The 27,704-nt window shown below is 37.9% G+C and overlaps 1 protein-coding gene and 1 long non-coding RNA gene across 3 annotated transcripts in view; one reads left to right on the top strand and one right to left on the bottom strand.

Moving 5' to 3' along the window:
- The window catches only part of RNPC3 (RNA binding region (RNP1, RRM) containing 3), a 27,545-nt gene extending 13,910 nt beyond the window's left edge, over nucleotides 1-13,635 (bottom strand). For both annotated transcript variants that reach the window (XM_025872313.2, XM_025872315.2), the window contains exons 1-7: nucleotides 13,046-13,635; nucleotides 11,531-11,578; nucleotides 5,840-5,958; nucleotides 5,153-5,236; nucleotides 4,444-4,555; nucleotides 3,080-3,148; nucleotides 1,378-1,520 (exon numbers count right to left, since the gene is read on the bottom strand). In XM_025872313.2, the coding sequence (XP_025728098.1) occupies nucleotides 1,378-1,520; nucleotides 3,080-3,148; nucleotides 4,444-4,555; nucleotides 5,153-5,236; nucleotides 5,840-5,958; nucleotides 11,531-11,578; nucleotides 13,046-13,240 (770 nt within the window). In that variant the 5' untranslated portion in view covers nucleotides 13,241-13,635. The remainder of the gene's footprint in view (nucleotides 1-1,377; nucleotides 1,521-3,079; nucleotides 3,149-4,443; nucleotides 4,556-5,152; nucleotides 5,237-5,839; nucleotides 5,959-11,530; nucleotides 11,579-13,045) is intronic.
- Nucleotides 13,431-26,992, top strand: LOC141373404 (uncharacterized). The gene is made up of 3 exons (XR_012379338.1): nucleotides 13,431-13,512; nucleotides 20,378-20,504; nucleotides 25,530-26,992. It is a non-coding gene; the product is annotated as an uncharacterized lncRNA (long non-coding RNA).
- Nucleotides 26,993-27,704: the final 712 nt, after the last annotated feature.

Consider the following 27,704-nt stretch of genomic DNA (forward strand, 5'->3'; position numbering starts at 1 on the left):
CACTGGGTCTAATAATTACTTAAAATAAAAAAATCTTAAAAAAATAAAAGATTCCCATCATATACCCATAGTGGTCTTCTAGGCTAGAGGTTGGCAAATTATACCCCTGGGACCAAATTCAGCTAGCTGACTCTCTCCATAATCAGAAAGTTTGCTGGAACACAGCCACATCCACTCATTTAGGTATTACTATGACTGCTTTCCTACTACAACAGAACTCTTAGCTCTATACAGAAAATGTTTAGCAATTCCTGTTCTAGGCTATGCTGTGGATTATACACCTGAACATTAACAATTTACTGCTCTTCACCAGAATCTTTAAATAAAATATATGTGGGTTGTCAAGAACCAATAAAAAAAAAAAAAAATTCATCTGCATTAGTTACTACGAATTGTTTTGTATAAAATCCCACAGAAATGCTCTAGAAATTTATTCTGAGGAGAATAAAATTCAGGGGAATAAGCTGAAAAAAAATTAATACAATCCATTTATATTCTTACTCTTGTTATTTGAGAGAGTTAAGTTTTACGAAGTCTCCACAAAGAATTAGTGAATAATGAATCAATGCCCCTCCGGGAAAGTCAGGATTGGGTTCCTGCAAGCCTATACTCTAGCATTTCACCAAGTGATCAATACACACTTCGTTTCACGGTGTGTTTTTGTTTAAGGACACCTTATTTTATATATTGTTGATTCACTAACATTGAATTTAGAGTCAACAGCACTATAACTCAACCCTGAACAAGGCTTATCTAACATGTTTTCTCCATTAGGAACATCACAGCCTTCTTGATTTTGGAAACATTAGACAGCACCTCAACACTATACTTGGGGACCAATTTAAACAGCAAAATCACCAACAAACACCATAAAAAATGTGAAAGGCTTGGTATTAAATAGACCACAAAAAGGATACTTGTTTACAGTATTGAAGATGAAGTAAGAAGACAGCATGTCACCCTGTTCTACCTCACCTAGGAATGTGCACATCAAGCAACTCAAATTTTTCACCATTCTGTGCATGCCCATATTGGCAAAAGACCATGAAATCACTTAAGTATTGATTTGGGGATTACAAATAAATTTTAGCATGTGGGCAAATTCTCAAATACATAATCCACAAATAACAAGGACCAATTGCACTTCATAATACATACATTGATCTAAAAAATTACTCATAATCAAAAACTTTTGCTTAGGTCTGGATATATAGTCTCAGATCTTAACCTATACCTATTACATATGCTTGAGGGGTTGTGGACAAATTTTTATGACTCCAAATTATTAAGAATTACAGGTAAAATTTAAGAAGAGCAAAAGAATCTGTCTCATATTCTGTTCTTGAAATCTAACAAATATTATTTGATATTACAAACCTTTGTCGGTCTTCATCATCACTGCTTTCGTATTCTGATTCTATACTTGATAATTCTTCATCCTCATCTGGCAAAGGAGGTTCCTCTGGTGGCTGAGGAGATGCAGGTGGAAGAGGTGCATGTAATGGCATATAATCTTCATACTAATTAAGAGAAAAACGGTAATCATATGGTAATCTATGATATTTATAGAACAAAAAAAAAATTCCATTCAGGTACATTATTCTCATCTCTCTCCCTCATGATATTCTTTTACACATTCAACATGTATTGAGGGAACACCTGGTACAGAAGACTGCTAGTTGATCACAAAACTTGTTTCTTCTTCCTTGGCACCTAGCTGGAGTAAATTTCCAAACCTCCTTTACAGTTGGATTTAATCATGTAACTGAGTTTTAGCCAAGAGAATGCTAGCATAAAAAAAATCCACCCATAATCATCTCTTCCTTCTTAATCTGCAGGATGTATGGTAATGCCCTCATTGATCTGGGAATGCACATAGTGAAGACAAGTAAGGTCTTTGAATGACTAGAACAGAACATCATTCTGCCCTACTTTTGGAATGCACTTGACATGCACAAGAAATAACTTATGCTGGTTAAGTGACTAAAATTTGAGTTTTATGTTAATAGCAGTTAGCTTATCTTAAAAGATATTCCTGTAATGTGCCAGACATTGAAGTGCTGGGATTACAAAGGAAAATTATGAAGCTAATAGTATATACATCAGAAAAGCAGCCAATATGCAATACACAACAAAAAAGCAAATTTTCGATTTAAATGTTAGGACTCAAAATAATTTCTCATTGCTATTATCGAAACAAGTACTAAGTACTGTAACAAAATAGTAACTAGAATGATTCAATAGCAGACATAAGACTAAGTTACAGATAGATTTGAACAGTAGATTTGAATAAATATTATTAGCAACCTTTCTTCTCTTCTGCAAATGAAGCTCTATATGCAATAAAACCAAAACAATGGAAATTTTACATAATTTTGTTGAGTGCAATTATTTCATAAAATGGCAGAACATTCTGGGTCAAAGGATTGAACAACACTGGCAGAAATGAGGGCCTCTATTACCAAAAGCATCTCTTTCACATTCTGGCTTTCTCCTATTCATAGTTCTCCACTTAACTCTTACTAGCGTATTAACTTTATATTTGTCCCTTAATTTCAATGCACATTAGAGGTTAGTGGTGCAATATTTGTGAAGGTTAGCCTCAATAATCCCACCTCAGGAAGAGAAGGTGTGAATCTTCAAAATTCCTTTTTTTTTTTTTTTAAAGATTTATTTATTGAGACGCCTGGTGGTTCAGTCAGTTAAGCATTCACCTTCGGCTCAGGTCATGATTCCGGGGTCCTGGGATCGAGTCATGCATTGGGCTCCTTGCTCAGTGGGAAGCCTACTTCTCCTTCTGCCTGCCACTCCCCCTGCTTGTGCTCTCCCTATCTATCTCTATCTCTCTGACATATAAATAAATAAAATCTTAAAAAAAAAAAAGATTTATTTATTTATTTATGGGGGAGAGAGGGAGAGGGAGTCTTAAACAGACTCTGCACTGAGCACAGAGCCCAACAAATCGCTCGATCCCATGACCCTGAGATCACGACCCCAGCTGAAACCAAGTGTCAGATATTCAACCAACTGCACCACCCAGGTGCCCCATGAATCTTTAAAATTCTAAGATATTTCTTACCATGGGAGGTCGTGCAGTAATTGGTCCAAAAGGTGTGGGCAAATTCATTTTATTCATAAGATGAAGCACCTTAAAGTAGCAAAACATTGAAAATCACATAGTAAAATGATAATTCAACTCACATCTTGTATTTTATGTACTTTAAAACTTTGCAATAACACTCCTGATTTAGTGCAAAGGCTGGCCACTTCTTGCTTTATCCCAGAATAGGGCTATTACCAGCCACTGATATATCTCAGAAATTACCCTTCCTAAAATGTATGTCAATTCTACAAATACTCATTATTCTCATTATTAAAAATACCATGTTCTTGCAATGTAAGTGCTACCAAAATGTTCTCTTTCCCCCAATTACTGTGGAATTATGAAACAAAAAGTACATTAAAGAAAATAAATATCATCTATAACTTGTCCTTAAAAGTATCGTACTACTGGGGCACCTGGGTGGCTCAGTTGGTTAAGCAACTGCCTTCAGCTCAGGTCATGATCCTGGAGTCCTGGGATCGAGTCCCGCATCGGGCTCCCTGCTCAGCGGGGAGCCTGCTTCTCCCTCTGACCCTCCCCCTTCTCGTGCTCTCTCTCATTCTCTCTCTCAAATAAATAAATTTAAAAAAATCTTAAAAAAAAAAAAGTATCGTACTACTGTCAATACTTTCAAACATTTGCTGAGGGGTCCACTATGTTTTTTCCTTTAAGAAAAAAATCTCCACATTAAAGGTATATGCTCAAGTAACAAAAATTACCATAAGTTATATTTCCCAAATTATCTTATGCTTATTAGTATTAATACTAAACACATTAATAAGTTTAAGCCATAGTCTACAAAAACCTTTACTTGAATGTAGTAATATTTCATTATGTTTTGAAATGGACTTAACCACCACCCACATACATATACTAAATCCTAACCCTCAATGTGATGATAATCAGGAGGTAGGGTCTTTGGGAAGTAATTAGGTCATAAGGGTAGATGTCCATGAATGAAATTGGTGTTCCTTATAAAAGGGACCCCAGAGAGCTCTCTCTCCTTTTTTCGCTAGGTGAAGATACAAGGAGAAAATAGCCATTTGCAACCCAGGAGAGGGCCCTTACTAGAACTCAACCCTGCTGGCACCCTAATCTCGGAGTTCCAATCTCCAGCACTATTAAGAAATAATTTTCTGTTGTTTATAAGCCACCCAGTCTATGGTACTTAGTTACAGCAGCCCAAACTGAGAAGACACCTTTAAATAACTGTAATATCATTGCCTGTTAGAATTAGTCTGATTAATGCTATTACGAAAAGTATAAAAAGTAGCATGGAAAATAACTTATCAAGTTATTCAAGCATTTATTTTGGGAAAGTTAAGTTTCATTCTACTTACCTGTACATAGAACTTAGGCACACTTGCCAAAGCATTTACTATGTTTGCTAGGATTGTGCTTGAAGGTGGTGGGTACATATACTTGAGGCATGAATTCAGAGGAAATGTCAGCCTAAAAAATATATTTAAAATGCTTATCATCTTTTAGTAAGTTTCATATCAATAATGCATTTTTAGGTAACCTGATGAAGTACATAATTGCTTAAATAATTCAGTACTTTTAGATTTACCTTGTTCCTTATAATCCCAAATAAGTACATTTAAGAAGAAACTTGCTTTGGGGTACCTGGGTGGCTCAGCTGGTTAAGTGTCTGCCTTTGGTTCAGGTCATGATCTCAGGGTCGTTCTGAATGACTTTTGGGCCACTGGGCTCCCTACTTAGCGGCACCCCTCTCCCCCCCACCCCTCCTCCCTGCTCATGCTCGTGCGTACGCTCTCAAATAAATAAAATCTTTAAAAAAGAAAAAAAGGAAACTTGTTTTCTGATTGCACTAAAGAAAAATAAGGTATTTCTTACCAGAGCTTATTTTAGAGCTCTTAACATTTTAATGGACCCCAATTCAGTGACAAACTCTAATAGCTCAACATGTTTAACAAACATATTGACTTGACACAATCCTTTAAAATCTCTTACTTGTAACACACACACACACACACACACACACCAACAAAACCAAAAAACAACAAAACACAAACGAAAAACACTAACCCATGGTTTGGTGCAATTCCATTTTCTATGGTTAAACAACCAAGTTCTTTCTTTTCTTTATCATCTTCCACAGGGTCATCAGATCTACAAAATACAGAATCAAAGTTGATCTTATTTTTAGAAATAGAGTAAAAAATTGAGGGTTTGTTAAAACTAAGACTGCTGGGTCTTATATTCCCCTTCCCAACCCCCAAATTTCAAATTCAGTAGATTAGGGTAAGGCCCAAGAATCTGTATTCCAATCAAGATCTTAGATGATGCCACTGGCCCAGGGACTACTCTGAGAACCACTAGTATAAGGCAAATCTGTAAAGGTTTTATAACTACAAAGAGTTACTGCTGGGAACCAAATACCAGTCTCTGATTTCAAAGGCCATGCCTATCCATAACACCCTGCTATCTGTAATACAACAAGGATTTTATACTAGTTATGTTCCTCCACTTAAAGCTGAATGCTTTTCACCCCACCCTCTTCCCACTTCACACTGATTAGTTCTCAATATTAAATCAACACTCAGATTCCTAATGCACAATAAGAACAAAAATAAACGTAATGTACTAGATTCAAGAGACATGTATCATTTATTATGTCAAATTATTTACTTGCTAGTCTGAAAACAACCCAACAGCAATATAATTGATTAAAAAACACTTTAAAATGTTAGGAAAACCTAACGATCTACATACCTTTTCTTTTTTTCAGGGTCTGAAGGGGGACAGGGGGAATGAACTCGATCTTGCTCTTTTGCAAATTCAACAACTAAAGTATGACCTAAAAGTTTCAGCTGATGTAGTCTTGTCAATGCCTTCAGTTGGAAAAACAAGAGTAAAATATTTGATAATTGCATCAAAAGTTGTTTATTAGAGAACATCTCCAAATTGTTTATGCATGATCTTTGTGAATGCTGCTAACATTTCCCTGGCTATTTCTTACCCATTTCCAACCTGAGGGTGCTTAGTCTTTGTCATTTATTAAGAGACTGCTTCCTATCACTTAGTAAAACCAAAAATCTCGTTAAATCCAAATCTCCCTATACCTAGGCAGCTGAGAATGGTTAGAAAACAAACATAATCAGCCTCGACTCACTTTAAACTCATGACCACAACCGCAAAATCTGGGGGTGAAACTTGATGCCACACTTATCACATTTTTAGTTCATTTTTTCTAATCTCTAAGACACTACTTTGTACTTCCTCCTTGCTCCTCAACCTCACAACATTCCTTTCCCATTCTTTTAGCCTAAGACTTTGCTTTCCACTTTGGGAAAACCGAAACAACCAAATGAGAACTTCAAATTCCCACCATAACTCCTATCTACCAGCTGATGAATCCATATATTCTACCTTTTGTTATATTAATTATCCATGTTTTTATTTAAATCCAGTTACTTGGGGCGCCTGGGTGGCTCAGTTGGTTAAGCGACTGCCTTCGGCTCAGGTCATGATCCTGGAGTCCCGGGATCGAGTCCCACATCGGGCTACCTGCTCGGCAGGGGGGTCTGCTTCTCCCTCTGACCCTCTTCCCTCTCGTGCTCTCTGTCTCTCATTCTCTCTCTCTCTCTCAAATAAATAAAATCTTTAAAAATAAATAAATAAAAAAATAAAAAAATAAATCCAGTTACTTGACTTGTATACTAAATCCCACCCTCTCATCTACTCAACAGTCTCTCTTCTACTCTGTATGGGGAGTATTCTTAACTACATTGCTAATTTTCTGTCCTGTACTGAATCATCCATATTAGCACACAAATATGCTTCTACTTCTCCCATCCTAATTTGTTCTTAATTCATCTATTAATCCCACTTTACTCCCCTCCCTCCCTTTAATTACAGCTGCAGTAAAACTCCTTAAGATTTATTTATCTAGGGCACCTGGGTGGCTCAGATGGTTAAGCGTCTGCCTTCGGTCCAGGTCATGATCCCAGCGTCCTGGGATTGAGCCCCACATCGGGCTCCTGGCTCAGCAGGGAGCCTGCCTCTCCCTCTCCCTCTGCCTCTCTCCCTGCTCATGCTCTCTACCTCTTTGTCTCAAATGAATAAATAAAATCTTAAAAAAAAAAAAAAAAGATGTATTTATCTAAGCCAGGGCACCTGGGTGGCTAAGTCTGTTAAGCAGTTGCCTTTGGCTCAGGTCATGATCCTGGGGTCCTGGGATCGAGCCACGCATTGGGCTCCCTGCTAGATGGGAGCTGCTTCTCCCTCTCCACTGCTTGTGCTCTCCTGCATGTGCTCTCTCTCTCTCTCTCGCTCTCAAATAAATAAAATATAAAAAAAAAAAAATTATCTAAGCCCTTTACCTACAATTCCTCTCCCCCCATCCAGTCTCCAACTCAAAGACAACGAATTCTGTACTGCCAAGCCAATGGTCTACTTCCAGTCTTCATTTTATTGCATTTAACACAGTTGATCACTCCCCTCCTTGATACATGTTCTTCACTTGATGTTAAAACATCATTACTTTAAAAAAAAAAAATCCTACTTTCTCGTAGTTTTCTTCCTCACTGGTTTCTACTCCTTCATCTCTTGGCTTGTGCCTTTTCAACTCTAAATGCTGGCATACTCCAGAGTTCTATTATTGGTCCTCTTTCGAGCTACTATCTTAGTGATCCAATCACCATCCTAAGTTTAAATCCCATCGCTATGCTAGTAATTCCCCAATTTATAACCTCAGCCCAAGCCTGTTCCAAAGTCCAAGAAAACATACCCAAACCACCAGACAACTCTCAAGTGTCTAATATCTCAAAATTGACACTTCAGAAATTGAACCACTGATATTCTATCCTCACCCACCCCCAAATGTTTTCTATGTGGAGCCTTTCACATTTCAGTTGATGATAACCCCATTCTTCCACTTACTCATATCAAAAATATTGGAATCATCTGTAAGACTTCTTCCCCACGTTGCATATCCAAGCCATCAAGAAATTTTGTTTGCTTCTACCTTCAAAATATATCCAGAATCTAACCACTTCTTACCGCCTTGGTCCAAACAGCTATCATCTTTGAGCTAAATTACCACCATAACCTTTTTACAGATTCCCTGTTCCTTCTCTTCCTGCCTCCCATCTCTTCCTAACAAATCCTTTTAAAGATGTAAGTTAGAGTATGTTACAGCTTTGCTCAAAATACTCCAACAGCTCCCCATTTTACACGGAGTAAAATCCAGGATCTTTAGAGTACCTACATGATATGGCATCTAGTACTTCTCTGACCTTAAATTCTAATTACATCCCCCTCATTCTGTCTGCTTCAGCCATTCTAGCTTACTTCAACATGACAGGCATTCTCCTACACTAGTGCCCTTTTCCAGCCATTACTCTGACTGGAATGTACTTTCCCCAGATATTCCCTTAGCTCATTTCACCTCCTTCAAATTATTACTCAAATATGACCCTAATCATCTTAACTGCAACCATCCCCATCTTGCACTCTTGATCATACTGCTTTTTCCTTTTTATTCCATAGCATTTATCATTTCCTAAAATATTAAGTTTATTATTTATAATCTGCCTCCCCTTTTGAGAACATGAGCCCCAAGTGAGGACATTAAGTCTTTATTTCCTTATTTTTTTAAGATTTTATTTATTTACTTGACAGAGAGAGACACAGCAAGAGAGGGAACACAAGCAGGGGGAGTGGGAGAGGGAGAAGCAGGCTTCCCGCTGAGCAGGGAGCCCGATGCGGGGCTCGATCCCAGGACCCTGGGATCATGACCTGAACCAAAGGCAGATGCTTAACGAATGAGCCACCCAGGTGCCCTATTTCCTTATTTTTTTTTTTTTGTAAATATTTTATTCACTGATTTATCCCAAGACTAAAGCAGCATCTACCACCTTGTAAGCATGTAATATTTTTGAACAAATAGACCTGTAAGCCTTAATTAGGACTACAATTTTATCTTACCATCTTTATGCATCCTTATTTGACTCTCATTTTCAAATGTTTCAATAATTTTCAAGCCCCTAAATCAATTCTAAACCTCTTCATTATCAGTGAACCTTTGATTGTCTGAAATACAGGGCATCTAAGCTCAACTGCTTCAACTTTCTTCTTGGCAAAATGGACATCACACCTATTCTCTTCAAGGATATAGTTTTTCACTTTTAATGTTAACTAATTTCCCCACCTCGCTCAGCTACTTACTTTATCCTCAAACATTTCTCTACCCTTGTTTTTTTAAAAATCTATCAGTCACGTGCACTGTAGCCTACAAGCCATACCGATGCTATTATCTTCTCATTCCTTCTCTACTACAAATATTTCCCAAAGACATTGACTGGCTCCACGTCCTCGTCTCTAGGTTAATCTTGACCATAAAACAATGCGGGTTTCATTACCATATTTTATTTGTAATACCTTACATAATATTTACAAGAATCTTTTCTGAGAAAAAAAAATCCTATACATTAAAAAATACATATAATGTGAAAGTCTTCTATAATCCCACCTTGACAGAAAGACATTTATTAATGATTTGGTGTAAGCTTTGCCACATTTTTCTCCCTATGCATAAACATATGTACTACTGGATTTCCAAAAATCCAACATCTCATACATAATGTCTGCCAACTTTATTCATGTACTCTATCTAGCCACATTCCTTACTAATATATATTCATTTGACCTTATTCTTTGACAGCAGTCTAGCCTACCGATATACTATAAGGTATCCTTTCCTCCTATTGATGAGAATTTAGATGATTTCTATTGTTTCACAATAAAAAAAAAAAAACCTTTACTGATTAAGACTATTCATTCCTCATTTTGTGTCATCACAGAATCTCATCTTCTTAAAACTTTCTTCTCTTTGCAATGAAGAAAGATAATTTCTTTTCTAGTTCTACTTCCTTTTTAACTTCTCCCTCTCATTCTCCTTTCCTGGCTTGTACTTTCCTTTGGGCAACCATATCCATTCACCTGATTCAAGAAACTCCATTTTTGACCCTGTCTCAGCTCTAGAGCCATATTTTTAACTATATTAAAAATATTTCCAGGGCACCTGGGTGGCTCAGTTGGTTAAGCGCCTGACTTCGGCTCAGGTCATGATCTCAGGGTACTGGAATCAAGTCCCGGATAGGGTTCCTCACCCAGCAGGGAATCTGCTTCTCCCTCCTCCTGCCCCTCCCCCTGTTCATGCTCTCTCTCTCAAATAAATTAAAAATCTTAAAAAAATTTTCATAGAAGTAGCTCAACAACTCTTCAAATTAATAGGTAACAGTGGGAATTCACTACCTTTGCAAACATCCTTTAAATCCTGCCCTTAATGTCATCTAATGTAATAACCCAATACCTCAGTCCAAAAATCTCCAAATATTCCCTTTCTTAACCTCTATATCTATAGGGATCATAAGACCTACAAACTCAATCTTTATTGAGTATATACCTACCTTTTCCTTTGTTTTTTTCTAGACTTATCTGGGTCCTTTATCTTGCGTTGGCCATTACAACATTTCTCGTCTTGACTTTCCACTTGGTTTTCTTACCACTAATCTTGTTCACATCTAATCCATTACATGAACACTACCAGATCTTTCACAGACCTGACTATATTATTGCGCACCTCAAAAGTATCATGCCAGAAGTAGTATCTACTGAACAAAATTCAATCCCTCCCTCCCACCCAAATTTAGACTCAACCTATTTTCCAAGTCCTACTTCCATCTTAACCTTTAGTTTTTGCTCTACCTACAACTTTCTATGGCCTATAGCTTCACTTAGTGTTCTCCCAACCTGAAAGGCCCATGTCCCTTTCTCTTCTCAAAACCCAATTATTAAAGGTCTACCTCAAAGGTCACCTCCTTCGTGAATGCATCTCTAGGATTTGTTTTTTAATATATGTATTTTCCCTTTAATACTTACATCATCTTGTCTTACCACAGTGAGCATTATCAGTCTTTGCATTCTTTACAATTTATTTTTAATTACATATAAATTACAATTCATTTTTAATTTGCTTTCCAGTTAACCTATCCTTTTTTTTTTAAGATTTTTTTATTTTTTACTAGAGAGAGAGAGAGAGAGAGTACAAGTGGGGGACTGGCAGACAGGAGGAGAGGGAGGAGCAGGTCCCCCGCTCATCAGGGAGCCCGATGTGGGGCTTGATCCCAGGACCCCAGGATCATGACCTGAGCTGAAGGCAGACACTTAACCATCTGAGCCACCCAGGTGCCCCTCCAGTTAATCTATTCTTATGCCCAAATACCTAAACTTTGGGGAAGATTTGCCAACTGATAAACCAAATGCAGTCTGTGGGGTAAACTCTTGAAATACAGGTGCTTTTGTTTTTGAAAACTGTAGTTCAACATTATGTTCCATTTTTGAACGATGATTAGTTAATAGGAAATTGCTGGTAACTTTCATAGTTAAAAAAAGTCATACCTTTATAGCTGCTTTTTCATTAGGGAAAGTAGCAAAAGCTGTATGTTTCTGAAAAAGAATTAAGGTACAAATTATTTCTAATACTTTCAGTTTTTCGTAAGAAGTTATGACTTTACCAGCTGACAGTTATTTCACAAATTAATAAGGTCATGGAAAAGGATGGAAAATCGAGATCATTTAACTGTTTATTCATTTCAGGACTGTGGTTCTTAATCTTTATTGGATCAGAGTTCCTTGAGATGACAGCTATAACAGCTATGTAGCCTTTTATATAAAGGTGTACACACATCTACAGCATGTTTTACATACACTTTCAAACAGTTCAACAGACCAGAAGTTTAAAACCCCTACTCTACTAAAGGACAACCCTTAAAGTATCTTCAGTTTATAATACATCTAAAAATCTTAAACTTTCCTCTATACAGCCAAACACAAAGTTTAAAAATGTTTACCAACAGAAAATCATTCCTCAAGTGCATGGTTCCTTTGTGCTTTATCCTTGTAATAAGGGTTCAATGGGAGAAGTCTATTTTAAAATATAAACTGTAAGTAGTTTAAAAACTATCAGAAAAAAAAGTAAATGAACCAAAATAAAATGCTTTTTAAAGCATTTACAAGTTGCTTGAGTATTTATGTAACATATTCTAATTTTGTCTAATCTGATCCAAGATGACCTAATTAAGAGTACTTAAACTAATCACATAGAGTATTTGTATTTGCCGGTAAGGTGACACTTTGATCAAAATTGGTCAGTCGTCTCAGTACTTCTCAACCCTGGTTGCCTATTAGAATCATGTGAGGAGACTAAAACCACTGATATATGGCCGAATCACAGACCATCTTGCAGAAACTTAATATCACCATTACTATTTTAACGGAGAGAAATCCATCTAAAACATCTTCAGGTACAAAAGCAAATGAAATAATTGGGTAAATTCTTGTGTAGAAACTTTTTTCTCCTGTGTAGAAATCTTTAATAGTCTTAAAAATATTATTCCAACGGATTCCGTCAGAAAAATTTTTATTAAGAATTTTTTCCTAAAAACTCTGGTAGAAATTCTGTAACTGGTTTACTTAAGTTACTACTGTACTTTCTCCTCTATTTTAATGAATGTCTTAACTGTGGCTTATAAATAACCCAACATTTTTTTACAAGTCCTTTGTACTTCATATCTGAGAGTACTCTGAGTCTAAAAGAAATGCTCTCAAATTCCGAGGAGTTTATTCTGAGATTCTCAAGATAGGTCAGAAAAACGGATGTAAGCTATTTTCCATTCTTCTGCCTTGACTTTTTTCACTGCTCTTTTCGACAGCGCTGTGAGTAACACAGGCTCAAGACATTTAAAACTTCACTGGGTACGCAAAACATTTTGACGTAAAAGAGAGAAGACAGGGAAGACCCCACCACACAGCTCATTTTCCCACTCTCTTCTACTTCCTTCTGTCAAAGCTTCCCCCACCCTGAGTCACTACCCAAGGGCCTTCCCTGGCGGCTTCAGACGGGCGCACCCTTACCAGTCGTCCCTTATCTGACAGGACGCGCACCGACTGCGCCCCGAAATATTTCAGCAAGTCTTCTTTCTCTTCGGTGGTCAGCTCGGCTGGCAGGTGCCTCACTAGAAGGGTTCGGTCGCCCCGCGGCGGGGAGAGCGAGGCAGAGCTCTGGCATCCTCTTGACATCGGCGGTAGTGGCTGCTCGGGGGCCGCCATTTCCCTTGGAGAAACCGCAACAAGGAAGGCGAAAAACGAGCACGCAGTGAAAGTGCGCTAATCTACAGAAGCTGAACATAAACGAGTATTTTTCCGCCTCGCGCTAAGGATTCTGGAAACAAGGAAGTACCGCGATAGATGGTCACCTTCTCGCGAGATTTGCGCCTGGGACGGCGGACTCCTATCCAGAGACCGGTTCCTCAAACTGAACGACTAGATTCCATAACGGTGGGAGAGCAAAGTGATTTTTAAATTCCGGGCAGCTGCTGAAGGTATTAAGAACAAAAAATTTCCATGGAGAAGCGCGAGCATTTAAAAAGTTGTCAAAGAAGAAATAAGGGGCCTCAGCCGGGTGAAGAAAAAGGCTATAAACCCAAGGACAGAAGACACCACTGCTGCGCTTGTGCGAGCCGGGAGCGAGTCTGGGCGTGGCGCCCGCGCGGTCTGGAGCTGAGCTCACTAGGGTCCTGTTACCCGGCCTATTGCGAAAGCTCATTTGACTGGCTGGCTGGGAAGGAGGACTTGGTGTGGGATTAAGCGAAGTGGTGTGTGCTTACAGTCTTGGGATGGTGAAACCTAAAGATAGGAAATTCTTCGACTCAGTAAGGTGCACGTAGGTGGGAGAACTTAGTTTAAGGAGCAAAAAGTTAAATGTGTTTTGTTTTCTTGAATCATCGTGCATATAGCGGTCAAATAGGCTCTGGCCAGTGTTCATTTCACGGAATTGGCGGCCTCTAAGGAGATATACCCTAATGAATATAAATAATTATATAGATAAATCGATCGATCGGTAGATCTTCATATATTTAATTCTAATAACGATCCTAAGGGGTAGGTACTCCTTCCCATTTTACCTTTAAGGACATTGATGTAAAATGAAGTAAAAGTCACACAGCTAATAAATGACAAAGCTGAGATTCCACCCTGCTAGTGTAACTGGGCATTACACTTTAATCCACTATCCTGTCTAGTTTCTGAATGGAGTAAGGCAGAGATCATCCCAAGAAGTGAATCAGAAATGTCTCCCTCAGTGTGATGATTAAATTTTGGATATGAAAATTTCTCTTTGGTTGCTGTGTGAAAAATATAATAGAAGCCAGAAGACAGTTGGGCTACTACAATAGCCCAGGTGAAAAAAAAAAAAATTGCTTGAAATAATTTGGCAACAGTGGATACAGAGAGAAGAATCTGGAACTGAAATATATTTGGGAAGTAGAATTGATAGAGTTGTAGATGAAGAAAAGTAGTTAAGGATAGTTCTGGGTTTTCAGCTTGAGCCCCAAACTGTTCACCATCTAGGTGGATGATGATCATGCCATTTTTTGAGCATGAGAAGAGGGACTAAAGTGTAGCTAGATTAGGGACTGCAGGGAAGGGTGGGAAAGGGAGGAACACATATTAAATTTAAGGTACCTAGTCAATATCCATGTTTCAAGTAGGCAATTGGATGTAAATTTGGTATTCTAGAGAAATAACACAGGATACACATACAGCATCAACACATATAATATTTACCAAGGGATAAGAGATAGTGTAGGCAGGGAGAGAGGGGCCCAGTATTGATCTATGGGGCATGTCAATGTTGGGAAATGGAGGAGAGAGGAAGAACAAGATAATCCTTTCTCTCTTGGCACTTACATCCTAGTAGTAAAGATAGACGATAACATGTAGATAAGTAAATAAGTTCCTTTGGAGAGTAATATTTGCTTTTGGGGGAAAAAATACGGACAGGGTAGAGGGATAAGTTGTGATTGGAGAAGGCATGCTACTTTAAGCACTATCCTTTGTAGGCTTTTGTCCATGTCTTTCACCATTAGTAAAATGATCAGCATATCATTTTACTAATATCATCATATCTTATCCTTCCCTTCAATAGCTCAGGCAGATTTCATAATTTCTTAGTCACTTTCAGTTAATAGTCCCAGTGGACTCAAAATGTCAACTCTAAATTATATTCAGTCCTCACTTTTTACCCTCTTCTCATATCAGCCTTCACCTAAGAGATAGGAGGAAGATATAATTTGCTTTCATCTCTCCCACGTTCAAGTAGAAGTGGGTGTGGTCTGCTCTGTGTTGCACATTTCTCATTTTCTCTTCTTGGGATACCACAGAGGTTCCCAAACTTTCTCAGCTCATGGTGCTTTTATTGTCTCAATAGTTTTTTTCAGCAGCATCCCTTGGTGCCTCCTCACTTCCTGTTCCACCCTGATTTTACACAGCAACAGGAAAAAAACCCAGGTTTGCAAAGATTTTTAAATTCAAAAATATTTCAGGCTGGTGATTCATGTAGTGTCTGACAGATTTTGAGTATTGCCGTTTCCCTCAAATATTGAAACTATTCCATAGCAGGGGCATCTGGCTGGCTCAGTCTTGATCTTGGGGTCATAAGTTCAAGCCTCATGTTGGGTGTGGGGATTACTTTAAAAATAAATAAATAGAAGTTAAAAATAAAATATTCCATAGCACCTCTGTGATGTAGTTGGGGCACCTGGGACACCTCAGCCACAGTTTGAGAACTGTGACTCTAACTACTTTTTGGTTTTGATTTTCTTCATTGCAAGGTAGGAGGAGGAAAGTTAGAGGTGAGGAGTATCTTACTTCATTGACCAAATGTTGATTCTTTAACTCACTCTGATTCTCTCTGGTTCTATCTGTTGTTGGACGCTTCTGCTAATGTTTTTTAGTGGCTCATATTCATCAATTCCCCCTCTATCACTGAGTACCTTTTCAGGCAAGAGTAGCTTCCCCCTCCCCTTTGGTCTTTGGTTTACATCTCCAGTTTACCTCATTTAGCCATGTGTCTATTTGGGCATTCCTTTCAATTTCCAAACTTCCTATTTTTTCCCATGAAGCCTGGAGAACTCCTGGGGCCTATTTCTAGTATTTCTGGAAGGCCTTGGAGAACCTGAGAAAAGAATTTACTTTTTTTTTCCTCTGTTTTTTTGTTTTGTTTGTTTGGTTTTTTTACTTAAGATACAATTGACATAGAGCATTATATTAGTTTCAGGTATACAACATAATGATATGTTTGTATACATTACAAAATGTTCACCACTATAAGCCTAGTTTACATCCATCGTCTTACATAGTTTCAATTTTTTTTCTTGTGATGAGAACTTTTGAGATCTACACTCTTAGCAACTTTCAAATATGTAATACAGTACTAATAACTATAGTCACCATGCTGTACATACATCCCCAGGATTTATTTATTTTATTACTCAAAGTTTATATCTTTTGACTCCCTTCACCAGTTTCTCCATCTTCCATCCTGCCTCTGGCAACCACCAGTCTATTCTGTGTATCTATGAGCTTCGTTTTGTTTTGTTTTTGAGTCCCCATGTAAGTGAGATCAGATGGCATTTATCTTTGACTTATTTCACTGAGCAAAATGCCCTTGAGATCCATCCATTTTGCCACAAATGGCATGATTTCCTTTATTTTTATTTCTGAAAAATATTTCAAAATATTTCATTATATATCATACATTTTTTATCCATTCATTCATTCAGAAATACATAGGTTGTTTAGTCTATATCTTGGCTATTGTAAATAATGCTGCAGTAGATGTGGGGATACATGTATCTTTTTGAGTTAGTTTTCTTCAGCTAAGTACCCAGAAGTGGAATTACTGGATCATATGGTAGTTCTATCTTTAATTTTTTGAGGAGCCCCCATACTGTTTCCCATAGTGGCCAACAGTGCACAGGGGTTCCCTTTTCTCCACGTCCTTGCCAACAATTTCTCTTTCTTTTCTTTCTTCTTTCTTTCTTTTTCTTTCTTTCTTTCTTTCTTTCTTTTTTTTCTTTTCTTTTCTTTTCTTTTCTTTCTTTTCTTTTCTTTTCTTTCTTTCTTAGGATAGCCATTCTAAAAGGTGTGAGTTGATGTATCATTGTGGTTTTGATTTGCATTTCCCTGAAGATTAGTGATGTTGAGCACCTTTTTGTGTGTCTGTTAGCCATCAGTATTTCTTCTTTGGAAAAATGTCTACTTAGATTTTCTGCTCATTTTTAATTGAATTGTTAGTGTATATTTTTTTGCTTTTCAGTTCTATGAATTATTTGCAGCCAAAGTTCTAGAGAGATTATGTGGGAAGCAAAGACAAAAGAAACATTAAATTCCCTTACTACTTATAGCCAGCCCATTAACAAGTCCTTGAAACAGGCTGACATCCTCTAGGAACTCAGCTGCCTCAATGTTAGTACTTTGCTAAGGTCAAAAGGTAATCTTAACCCAACCCCCAGAATACTGTAAATCTACTTTAACATATAAAAATACTTTTGGCGGGGTACCTGGGTGGCTTAATTGGATAAGCATCTACCTTCAGCTCAGGTCATGATCTCAGAGTCCTGGGATTGAGCCCCATATTGGGCTCCCTAGTCAGCCCTCTGCTCGTGATGTCACTCTCTCTCAAATAAGTAAAAAAATATATATATTTAAAAAAAAAGAGTACCTTTGCAAACTTCCTTTATCTCTACCTCCCAAGATATTTGTTGGCAGTCATCCCCTAAGCATATGACCCACAGATAAAAATATGAAGGGTCTCATGACTCAGGTTTTATTAGACAGTAATAAATGAACTTTTCTAACAATAGCTAGTCCCCTCAAAGGCCCTGGAAGCCTTGCTTTCAAAATTCCTAGGAGACTTGCTCTCCCTAACCACTTCCCAACTTGAAAGTATATAATCAGCCACTCCTCATGACCCCAATGCAGCTCTTTCTGCCCACAGGTCTTGTCTCTGTGCTTTAATAAAACCCCCTTATTGCACCAAAGACATCTCAAGAATTATTTCTTGGCTGTTGGCTCCAAAACTCAACATCTTTCCTACATCAAGAGACATAAGTTATCCTTATTTCTTTACCTTGTACTCCAAAATGTACTTCTGTCTGGCTCCTGATCCCATCAGCCCATAAAGTAATTCTTGCTAGGGTCAACAGTTACACCAAGTTGCTAAATCCAATAGACGTTTTCAGTTCTCATTTTACCTTTTCAGCAGAACTTGAGACATTTGACCACATTCTTTTTGAAATGTCATCTTCCCTTGGTTTACAAAACATACCATTTCTCTTACTGTTCTAGCTCACTTTCTCTCTGGCCTGACTCTAATTTTCAACTTCATTTTTTTCTCCTTTGTTCCCTAACTTTGAACCTTCTTTCCACCTTTGCTCTTAAATGATAACCTTGTTTCTTATTCTCATTGAAAAAAATTGAAGACTTCCATACCCATCAGTCATACTTGCATTTGTGCTCCTTAGTTAAGGCAACCTCTTACTTCAGAATTAGATCCCCTGCCTTCTTGTGTACTCTACTGAATCATTCTCATTCAGTATATATGCTATTATCATTTTGATTTTTTTTTAAAAAGCAAAGCAAATGATGTGGAGAACAAAGGCAAAGGAAATATAGGGAAAAAAGTAAACTTTCTCACAACTTAATAGCCCACTGACAAATACCTGGGACATGCAGAGTGACCTTTCTCCAGAAAATCAACTACCTCAATGTTAATACTTTGCTAGAGGCAAAAGGCAACCTTAGCTTGATAATAGCCCAACCTCCAGTACCCTAAAAGTCTTCTTTAACATATAAAAATCCCTTTGGAAACTTTCTTTATCTCTACCCCCATAATGAGGGAGCAAAAGGCAAAATGAGGACATAGATAGCACAAGCTAACACCCAGCAACACTCCCCCCCACCGCCCCCCGCCCATATGCGTGACATTCCTCAGGCATTCCAGGCTGCCCTAGAACTAAGGAAAGGAAAAAAAAAAATGGTTAACTGATGGAGATCACAAGCAGGACCTGAGCCTCCATTAGTTTGCAGCTGTCTTAATGATTTACAAGAAAAAGGCAGCCTCCAAAACCTATAGACTCAATTTACTGGAGCCCTAACATCACCCTCCTCTCCGTAGGATAAAAACCTTACATAATCAGTCTCTCTTTTACAACCCCAGTGCAGCTCTTTCTGCCTGCGGGTCCTGTCGCCCTACTATAATAAAAACACTTTTGGCACCAGAGACGTCTTAAGAATTCTTTCTTGGCCTTTGGCTCTGAACCCCACAATTCCAAACCATATCAGCCCCAAGATATATGTTAGCAATCATCCTCCAAACATATGGCCCACTGATATATATCTGAAGGGTCTCATGACTAAGGTTTTACTAGACAGTAATAAATACCCCCTCAAGATCCTGGAAACCTTGCTTCCAACTCCTTAGGGACTGAGGCTATCCCTAACACCCTCCCAATCTGAAAGTATATAAAATCAATCACTCCTCACAATTGCAGGGCAGCTCTTTCTGCCCATGGATCTGTCCCTGTGTTTTAATAAAACCATCTTTTTTTGCACCAAAGACATCTCAAGAATTCTTGACCATTTGCTCCAAAACCCCAATATTTCATATCAGCCAATATACAAATTTAAAAGAAAACCTTTTGTTTCCACTTCCCTCTCCGGCCATTTCTTTCTATTTATAGCAAATTTGCTAGAAATAATGGTGTATGTTTGTTGTCTCCATTCTTTTTTCTCCCATATTTTCTTTAGTTTTGTTAAAAGAAAAACAAAACAAATGACAACAACAACAACAAAAACTGCAGGCCCAAAATGGTATCACTGGGCCAAGTCACCAAAACAAGGCTTAATACATAACCTAATTATAGTTTCAACCTCCCCTAGACATACAATCCTAAGTGGTCAGTCAGGAATTTTCTTTTAAGTATCAATGAGGTAATCTGCCAGATGGGCCCTTTCTTGCCCCCAAAGGAAGATGAGGTAATCCACCTAATAAGACCTCCTACCATTCCCTATAAGGGAAGGTGACCTTGCCTGGGACAATCTTTTCTTTCCCTTTCTTTCTTTCTTTCTTTCTTTCTTTCTTTCTTTCTTTCTTTCTTTCTTTCTTTCTTTCCTTCTTTCTTTCTTTCTTTCTTTTCTTTTTCTTTCTTTCTTTCTTTCTTTCTTTTTTTCTTTTTTTGCTAATAAACTTCTTGCACTACACTCCTTCCTATGAAAACCTTTTATTTTGTACAACTCCTTGGAGCTCCCCTACCTACTAGATGGGATATTGCCTGATTCATGAATCACTTACTAAAACCAATTAGATCTTCAAATTTACTCAATTGAATTTTTGTTCTTTAACAGATTTGGTGGCAGCAGTGGGATCCAAAGCAATTTCCATCAACATTGAGGGACAATGAGAAACACAAGCATGGTGCCCTGCTAACCCTTTTGAATTCACTGTCTTTCTTGCTGTTTTCAAAGGCCATTGGTGAGTTCCTCTGAGTTTGAGCTCTGTGCTCTGCATTTGAGCTCCTGATCTAATTGGCTTTTTTGTCCAGGGTTAACAGGTCACTCTAGACTAAAATGAAGCACTAACGGATCATTAGCCAGCCCTCAGTTCAGGTCACAGTTCCATATCAGAATCCTTTCCCTCGTTCTAGTCTGCAGTCCCCATTTACTGGGGTTTGCTGGTTTAGTCCACATTGGACTAGCCAGAGCTGGACTGGGTTAGACTTAAGAACCAGAATGAGTTCAGGATCAGACTGGGTCTGATTTAAGAACCATAATGAGTCTGGGATTGGACCGGGTCTGATTTGAGCTGGACTGCATTTAGTGTGAGGCCTTGGTGTTTTAAATAAAAACTAGTTGTTAATGGGGAATCTTGGAAGCCAGAAATAAAGCTGCAAATATTGGTGGTCATGGATTGAGCATTTAAAGGCTTTGCCACCTCAAGAAGTCTCCCACTATAGAATAAGTTGGTTATGGAATGGGTTAAACTAACACTAGGTCACTTGCCAACTTCAAGAAAATTGCTGTGCAATGAGGTACACTGTAAAACACCCCACAAATACCATCCCCATGGCACATCCCTTTTAGATATTAGTTTGCCTCTAAGAAACCTAGCTAAAAGGCCTAGCTAAAAGAAATAGGATTCTTTATATCTAGGGAGTTGAGCACATTGCCTCTGGCACACCTGCTTATTTTGTGTCTAAGAACTATAGTCCTGGTAGTTGGAGATATCTAGCAAGATGGAACAATTTTACTAAAAACAACCTGGGATTACAATGGCTATTAAGGGGAATGTTACAATTAGATAAGATCATTTAAGAACACTTGTACTTAATGGTTCCCAAATTAAATAGAATGGGATACTTATTTTTTTTTAAGATTTTATTTATTTATTTGACAGAGAGAGACACAGCAAGAGAGGGAACACAAGCAGGGGGAGTTGGAGAGGGAGAAGCAGGCTTCCTGTGGAGCAGGGAGCCCAATGCGGGGCTTGATCCCAGGACCCTGGGATCATGACCTAAGCCGAAGACAGACGCTTAACGACTAAGCCACCCAGGCACCCTTGGGATACTTATTTTAATTTACATGCAGAAGTCTCCAAAAATTTTCAAACTTTCAAAGTCATTTCAGTGGAAGATTCATTGCAAAAGACTAATAAAAAATTAAAGAGAGAAAAGGTACATAAAGATTATAAGACTTTTACCCATTCTGAAGAAACTATTAACAGTTGCCTTTTAAATTAAAACCACTCAAGGCTACAGGTAGTCCTCTTCAGGTATCTTTCACTCTTTAGTCAAAGACCAAACTAAGGGCTATAGTTAAGAATTTTTTAAACCCAGGGAGGATCCTCAAAAGTTTCTGTAAATAGATTGCCTCCTGACCCCATTCAAGAAAGGAAGATAAAATTTCACATTGTCCCTCTCCTTTCCAAATCCAGACCAATTGGTTATTGATTCTTTCTCTCCCAAGATAGCTATTTCCTTTTTGTTTATCTACTTTTTGCATCCTAAGAATTTGGCTTGACTTTTTACCTGCCTGGGATGTGCAGGTTATTGGTTCTTTCTTTAGTTATCTTTGGGAGTAACTCTAAATCTTGTGAAGATAAAATCTTTTACACCCTCTTTGAGGACACCTCATAGGTCCATGAAGTTGTTTAAAACTGCCAGAAATATTTATTGTTTGTCCAGGCTGAAATATGACAAGATATTTGTCAAGATATTGATATCAAGATATTAATAACTCTATGATCAGAAATTTGACCAAAGTGGAAGCTGATATTCAGAGCCTGATGGGAAGTTTTTTAGGCATTGTCCCATAGGCTAAATGTAACCAAAAGGAAAGAAGAAATTCTAATGTAGGTGGATGGGTGCATCAGTCCTTTGATATCATTGGCAGCAACTAACCTAATTGAGGAATTTAAAGCAGTTTTCCTTATTTACAAACCTAGTCTTTACAGGCCCAACAGTGTGGTTACAGAAACAATTCAGAATCCACTGATCCTTTTTACCTATTCCCAAACCTCCCTTATTTATCTCAAGAGGCTTGTAAGTAAAACTTGTAAAAACTCTGGCCTCAAGGGAACAAACCTAGATCTATCTTTTATAACTAGTGAATTTTACACCAATTTCATGGCAATAATTTTAAAACAGAAGCTATAAGGTCTCTGTTGCATCTGAACATACAGTTAGTGTGTATCCATATCTATGTTATAGATGTGTGGTATTTTCTACCTCCAGATGGTATTGCCAAAATTAATTTGTAAAAGCTCTGCTTAATTGGCTTAAACAAACAAGCACTTTACATAAATTAGTATTCATAAAAATTCTCAGAAATATAATAGAAACTAACCCCATGTTTTTCAAGTTCTTGTGATCTGGGATAATCTTCAGTAAATTAAAGTTAGTTTAATGAGTTCATTGGTTTAACTAAAACAGGCATGTCTTTAGAGTTATCAACATTGAATATAATTCTGGTAAATAACCTTTATTTTAATACTTAAATTTATTTACTAATTAAATTCATGTAATATTATTTGTAATTTGTCAGCAAAACTAATTTAGAATTATGGTTGACTTTGGTGTCTCATAAAGTTTTTGTGCATAATCTAAGCATAATTGTTAAGAACAAGTAGGTTGAATAGATATAATTTTAGGTAAATTTTTTAAATAGTTTCCCCAAACCTTGGTAACTTGAAACCTTAAAGTTTTGCTAAGTGATGAGTTAAGTTAAATTCATTGAATATCTGCATCATTTCCTAATAAGATAATAATGAAACATTAATTACTGAGAATAGGTTTATCTATTTTTGGCTTCATATGACAGAGAAACTAAAAGATATTTGGATGTGTTAGTGCTACATTAGAAAAGGCACATGCTTCTAGAAATTATGAAATGTGTTTGTAAATTTGCCAACCTAAAAAATGCTGGTGTTACAGGGTTGTAGTTTTCTTGTCTCACAGAGGTGAAGAATGAATCTCTTGGACACAAAAGGGTGCAGTGATAGTTTAAGTTAAGGTAAGAACCCAAAGAAAGCCCTCTAGAGTGAGAAGGGTTGAATGGGTTGCCAGTGAGCTTTTATGGTCAGTCTTTTATTCAAAACTGGTGAGGGAACCTAAATCTTCTTGATGTCACCACTGATAGCACCATGATTACTTCTCCTTTGAATATCTCATCAGTAATGTTTAAGACAAATGAGGTGGTCTGGTTATGTTCCCTTATCTCTGGTTTCCTTACACCTCAGCATTTCTGGGATTTTTGTAAGCTTGATCGCATAAACCCCTACTTGTCTCTCCCTGCCTAGCCCTGCCTGTCCCTTACTCACTGATATAACGGTTCACAATTGCTTACATCTAGTTTTCACTAGATATTAAGGTTTCTAAGGGTTAAGAATTCTAATTAATGTATGTGATTAAAGCTACTAGAAATAATAAGGGCAACATCTTCTTATACCAAGAAGTAGGATGTGTTTTCAATAAGAGAAGATATGAGAAATTGAGATGCATTTTTTGTTGAAGGAAAAGAAAGTAATTTTGTCCTAAAATGAGGCTGGTTGTCTAAAGAGGAAAAACGGGGGCGCCTGGGTGGCTCAGTCAGTTAAGTGTCTGGCTCTTGATTTTGGCTCAAGTCAAGAACTCAGGGTCCTGGGATTGAGTCCCATTCCAAAGTTGTTGGACTTTTGGTCTGCTTTTGATAACAGATTATGAAAGTTTCTTTACCTTTTAAGTGCTCTGCCTAGAAACAGTGATTTTGTGTTTTATAAAAATAATTTCCTGTGTCTGCTGTCTTTATTAGGTTTTTGATTACCTAGGAAAACTGAGTGTTCTTAATATTAAAGGAGCTAAATTTTGCTAATAGATAATTAAGTTTCATAATAATCTGTGATACTATTCAGGCAAGCACTTTATTTTTTTTGTAAGATTTTATTTATTTATTTGCCAGAGAGAGCTCACAAGCAGGGGGAGGGGCAGGCAGAGGGAGAAGCAGGCTACCAGCTGAGGAAGGAGCCTGATGCTAGACTTGATCCCAGGACCCTGGGATCTTGACCTGAGCTGAAGGCAGATGCTCAACCAACTGAGCCACCCAAGCAAGCACTTTAAAATTTTTTGTCTGTGTGTGATTTTAACAAACTTCCCAAAATCAAATTCTAAATGAAGTCTTTTGTCCTAGAAGAAACTAGAATTTTTCCAGAAGTTTCCCTTAACATTTCAAAGGATTTGTTAACCTAATCAGGCTTATTTGATATGTTAAATTATATGGGAAGCATTGTCAAATAATATCTAATATTATGCCTTCCTTATATTGTATTTGTATAGGTATATAAGAGTTCTAGAAATCATGTGAAATTCCTAGACATATGTGTCCTGATATAACTTTATCACTTTATATTATTCTTTTACCTTCTGAAGTTGCTCTCATCAAAATTGAGGTTTGTACTAAAAGGACTAAGCCTGAGTATCAAGGAGATGCTTTAGCTGACTTTCATGCAAAGGCAGCAGAAACAGAACCTGTAAAGATTGTGTCACATATAGATGAAGTCTATTCTGCTTCTGCAGAAAATGACCCTTTGGTGCCAGGCTTTTGCCATCCTGGTGTCCTTGCCACATGGCAACAGCCTGCTTCTAAATCAAAGAAACAATAATTGTAAATTAAAAGAACACTTAGGGCTGTGGGCAACCCAAGATGGCTGCACAGTTCTTTCTGGCTCCCTGGCAAGCCTCACTTTTTTGGTGTTTTCATTCCTTCACCCACTCTGGTGCATTCAATATGACTCAAATTATTAATGGACATTGATGGGAAAACTTTTATAAAATTGCAAAAATAGTCTACCAATAATGTCTGACTCATCATGTTCATAATCCTGGAGAAACTATTTTATTTTGTTTTGTTTTTCAAGAGACTTCACACTTCCCTCTGGACCCTTTGAACACCTGCAGTTGGACTTCATTCAACTGTCACTTAGTATGGGTTACCACTATGTTCTTATTCTTATATGTGTGTTTTGCAGATGGATTGAAGCTTTCCCTTAACTGCAAGACCGATGTCCTCATAGTGGCAAAAACCTGTTAGAAAATGTGTTTTCTACTTGATATACCTTCCATGATCTCCAGTGATCAAGATACCTCTGCTTCCCTGGGAAAATCTTATAAGCCTTAATGAAAACCTTGAAAACTTTTTGGAATTATCACTCTCCCCATCACTTCAATCATCAGACAAGGTTGAGAGAACTAATGGGATCCTCAAACGGAGCCTTTCTAAACTTGCCAAAACTACTGGGCTTCACTGTTCTAAGATATTGCCCTTGGTCTTACTGACTGCTAGAAGTTACCCCTTTGGGAAGTATAACCTCACACCATGTGAGATAGTCATAAGCAGACCAATGTCTATTGGTGTACAACCTTCTGCCGATCCCTTGTTGTCTCATACTGGTATGACTGACTACTGTACGTCTCTCATATCTTATGCTCAAGCCTGTCAACAGGTTATAGAAGACTCTGTGGATCCCAATTTAAAGGATCCTGTTGGTCACAGTCTAAAGCCTGGTGACTAGGTATTCTGGAAATATCATCAGAGGAAGACACTTCTTGAGCTCAGTTGGAAGGGACTTTACCAAGTTTTCCTGACTGCTGACACTGTTGCAAAACTAGAAGACACTGGAGATCTCTGAATCAAATTGACAAGGAAGAGGAGTAGCTGACATTGAAGTAACTGATTCAGCCTGAGACAATGGATCAACTTAATATTTTAACTAAACATGAAACTCTTTCACCTTGTTTTCTTTTCCTTTACTTTGGCATTGCCTAGAAAGATAATGCCCTCATCTGTATCTCTCAGGCCATTGCTAAGAGGGGGTAATCTAGAATTTATTTCAGGTTAGGAGAAAATCTAACTGTGCCCCTAATTTTTCACAAGCAAAGTAAGAGATATCTCTGGTTGACTCCCCCGAATTTACATTGCTGAGTTAGAAAGGACCTACCAAGGAGGCTTTCATAATTTAGGATTCACTCCTTATAGGAGGACCCTATTTCCCTAGTTAGGGATAAATGTAAATGAGCCTATGACCAAGAACTTCTCCTTAACTCTTAATTATTGAAGAATCTGCTGCTGAAGTAATAGTGGCCCTACAAAGATTCTTAGACTCTATGGCCAAAGTTCTTGATAATAGAATAGCCCTTAATTATCTTTCATCTGAGCAAGGAGGTGTCTGTGTTGTGGCCAACACCATTTGCTATACCTGGATTAACACTTCTGGGGAAATTAAAACTCAATTACATAAAATTGGGGGGGAGCCACTTGGCTTAAAAAGTTCACTTTAGGTGGGGTGCCTAGGTGGCTCAATTGGTTGAGCATCTGATTCTTGGTTTCAGCTCAGGTCATGATCTCAGGGTCATGAGAATGCGCCCTGCATCAGGCTCTGTGCTCATTGCAGAGTCTGCTTGTCCCTCTCCCTCTGCTCCTTCCCCTGCTCTCTCTCTCTCTCAAATAAATAAATAAAATCGTAAAAAAAAAAAAGAAGACACTTTAGGGCAGTCTTTCTTTTACTTAATATTGATTTATATTTATGAATTTATGAATTATATTTATATCTTGGGGACTGTGGCTTTGAAGTGTACTACGAACATTGGGAATTATTGTTTATAATCTCCCTGGCACATTGTAGCCTCTCAAAAACTGAAAATGCGTATTTGCAGCTGCTAACTACCAAGCAGATGATCTCCCTGTACTTGAACCTCAGAGGAGAAGCCAAGAAAATGACTGACTTAAAGAATGTGAACCTGAAGCCATGACCTGTGACTATCACAGAGATTAAGCATGACTTATAGATACCACACAAAGGAAAAACACAAACTGCAAGAATTTTAGAGCAATAGCTGAGAGTGGTTCTGATGCCTTAAATTCTGATCACATCTCTCTCAGTTAAGCTGAGAGTCTGAGCAAAAGGGAGGAATTGTTAAAAGAAAACCATAGGCCTGGGGCACCTGGGTGGCTCAGTTGGTTAAGCGACTGCCTTCAGCTCAGGTCATGATCCTGGAATCCCAGGATCGAGTCCCGCATTGGGCTCCCTGCTCAGCAGGGAGTCTGCTTCTCCCTCTGACCCTCCCCCCTCTCATTTGCTCTCTCTCTTTCATATAAACAAAAAAATCTTAAAAAAAAAAAAAAAGAAAACCATAGACCCAAAAAT

The sequence above is a fragment of the Callorhinus ursinus genome, unplaced genomic scaffold, assembly GCF_003265705.2.
Source record: "Callorhinus ursinus isolate GAN/ISIS: 27379988/994484 unplaced genomic scaffold, GSC_fseal_2.0 scaffold9, whole genome shotgun sequence".
NCBI lineage: Eukaryota > Metazoa > Chordata > Mammalia > Carnivora > Otariidae > Callorhinus > Callorhinus ursinus.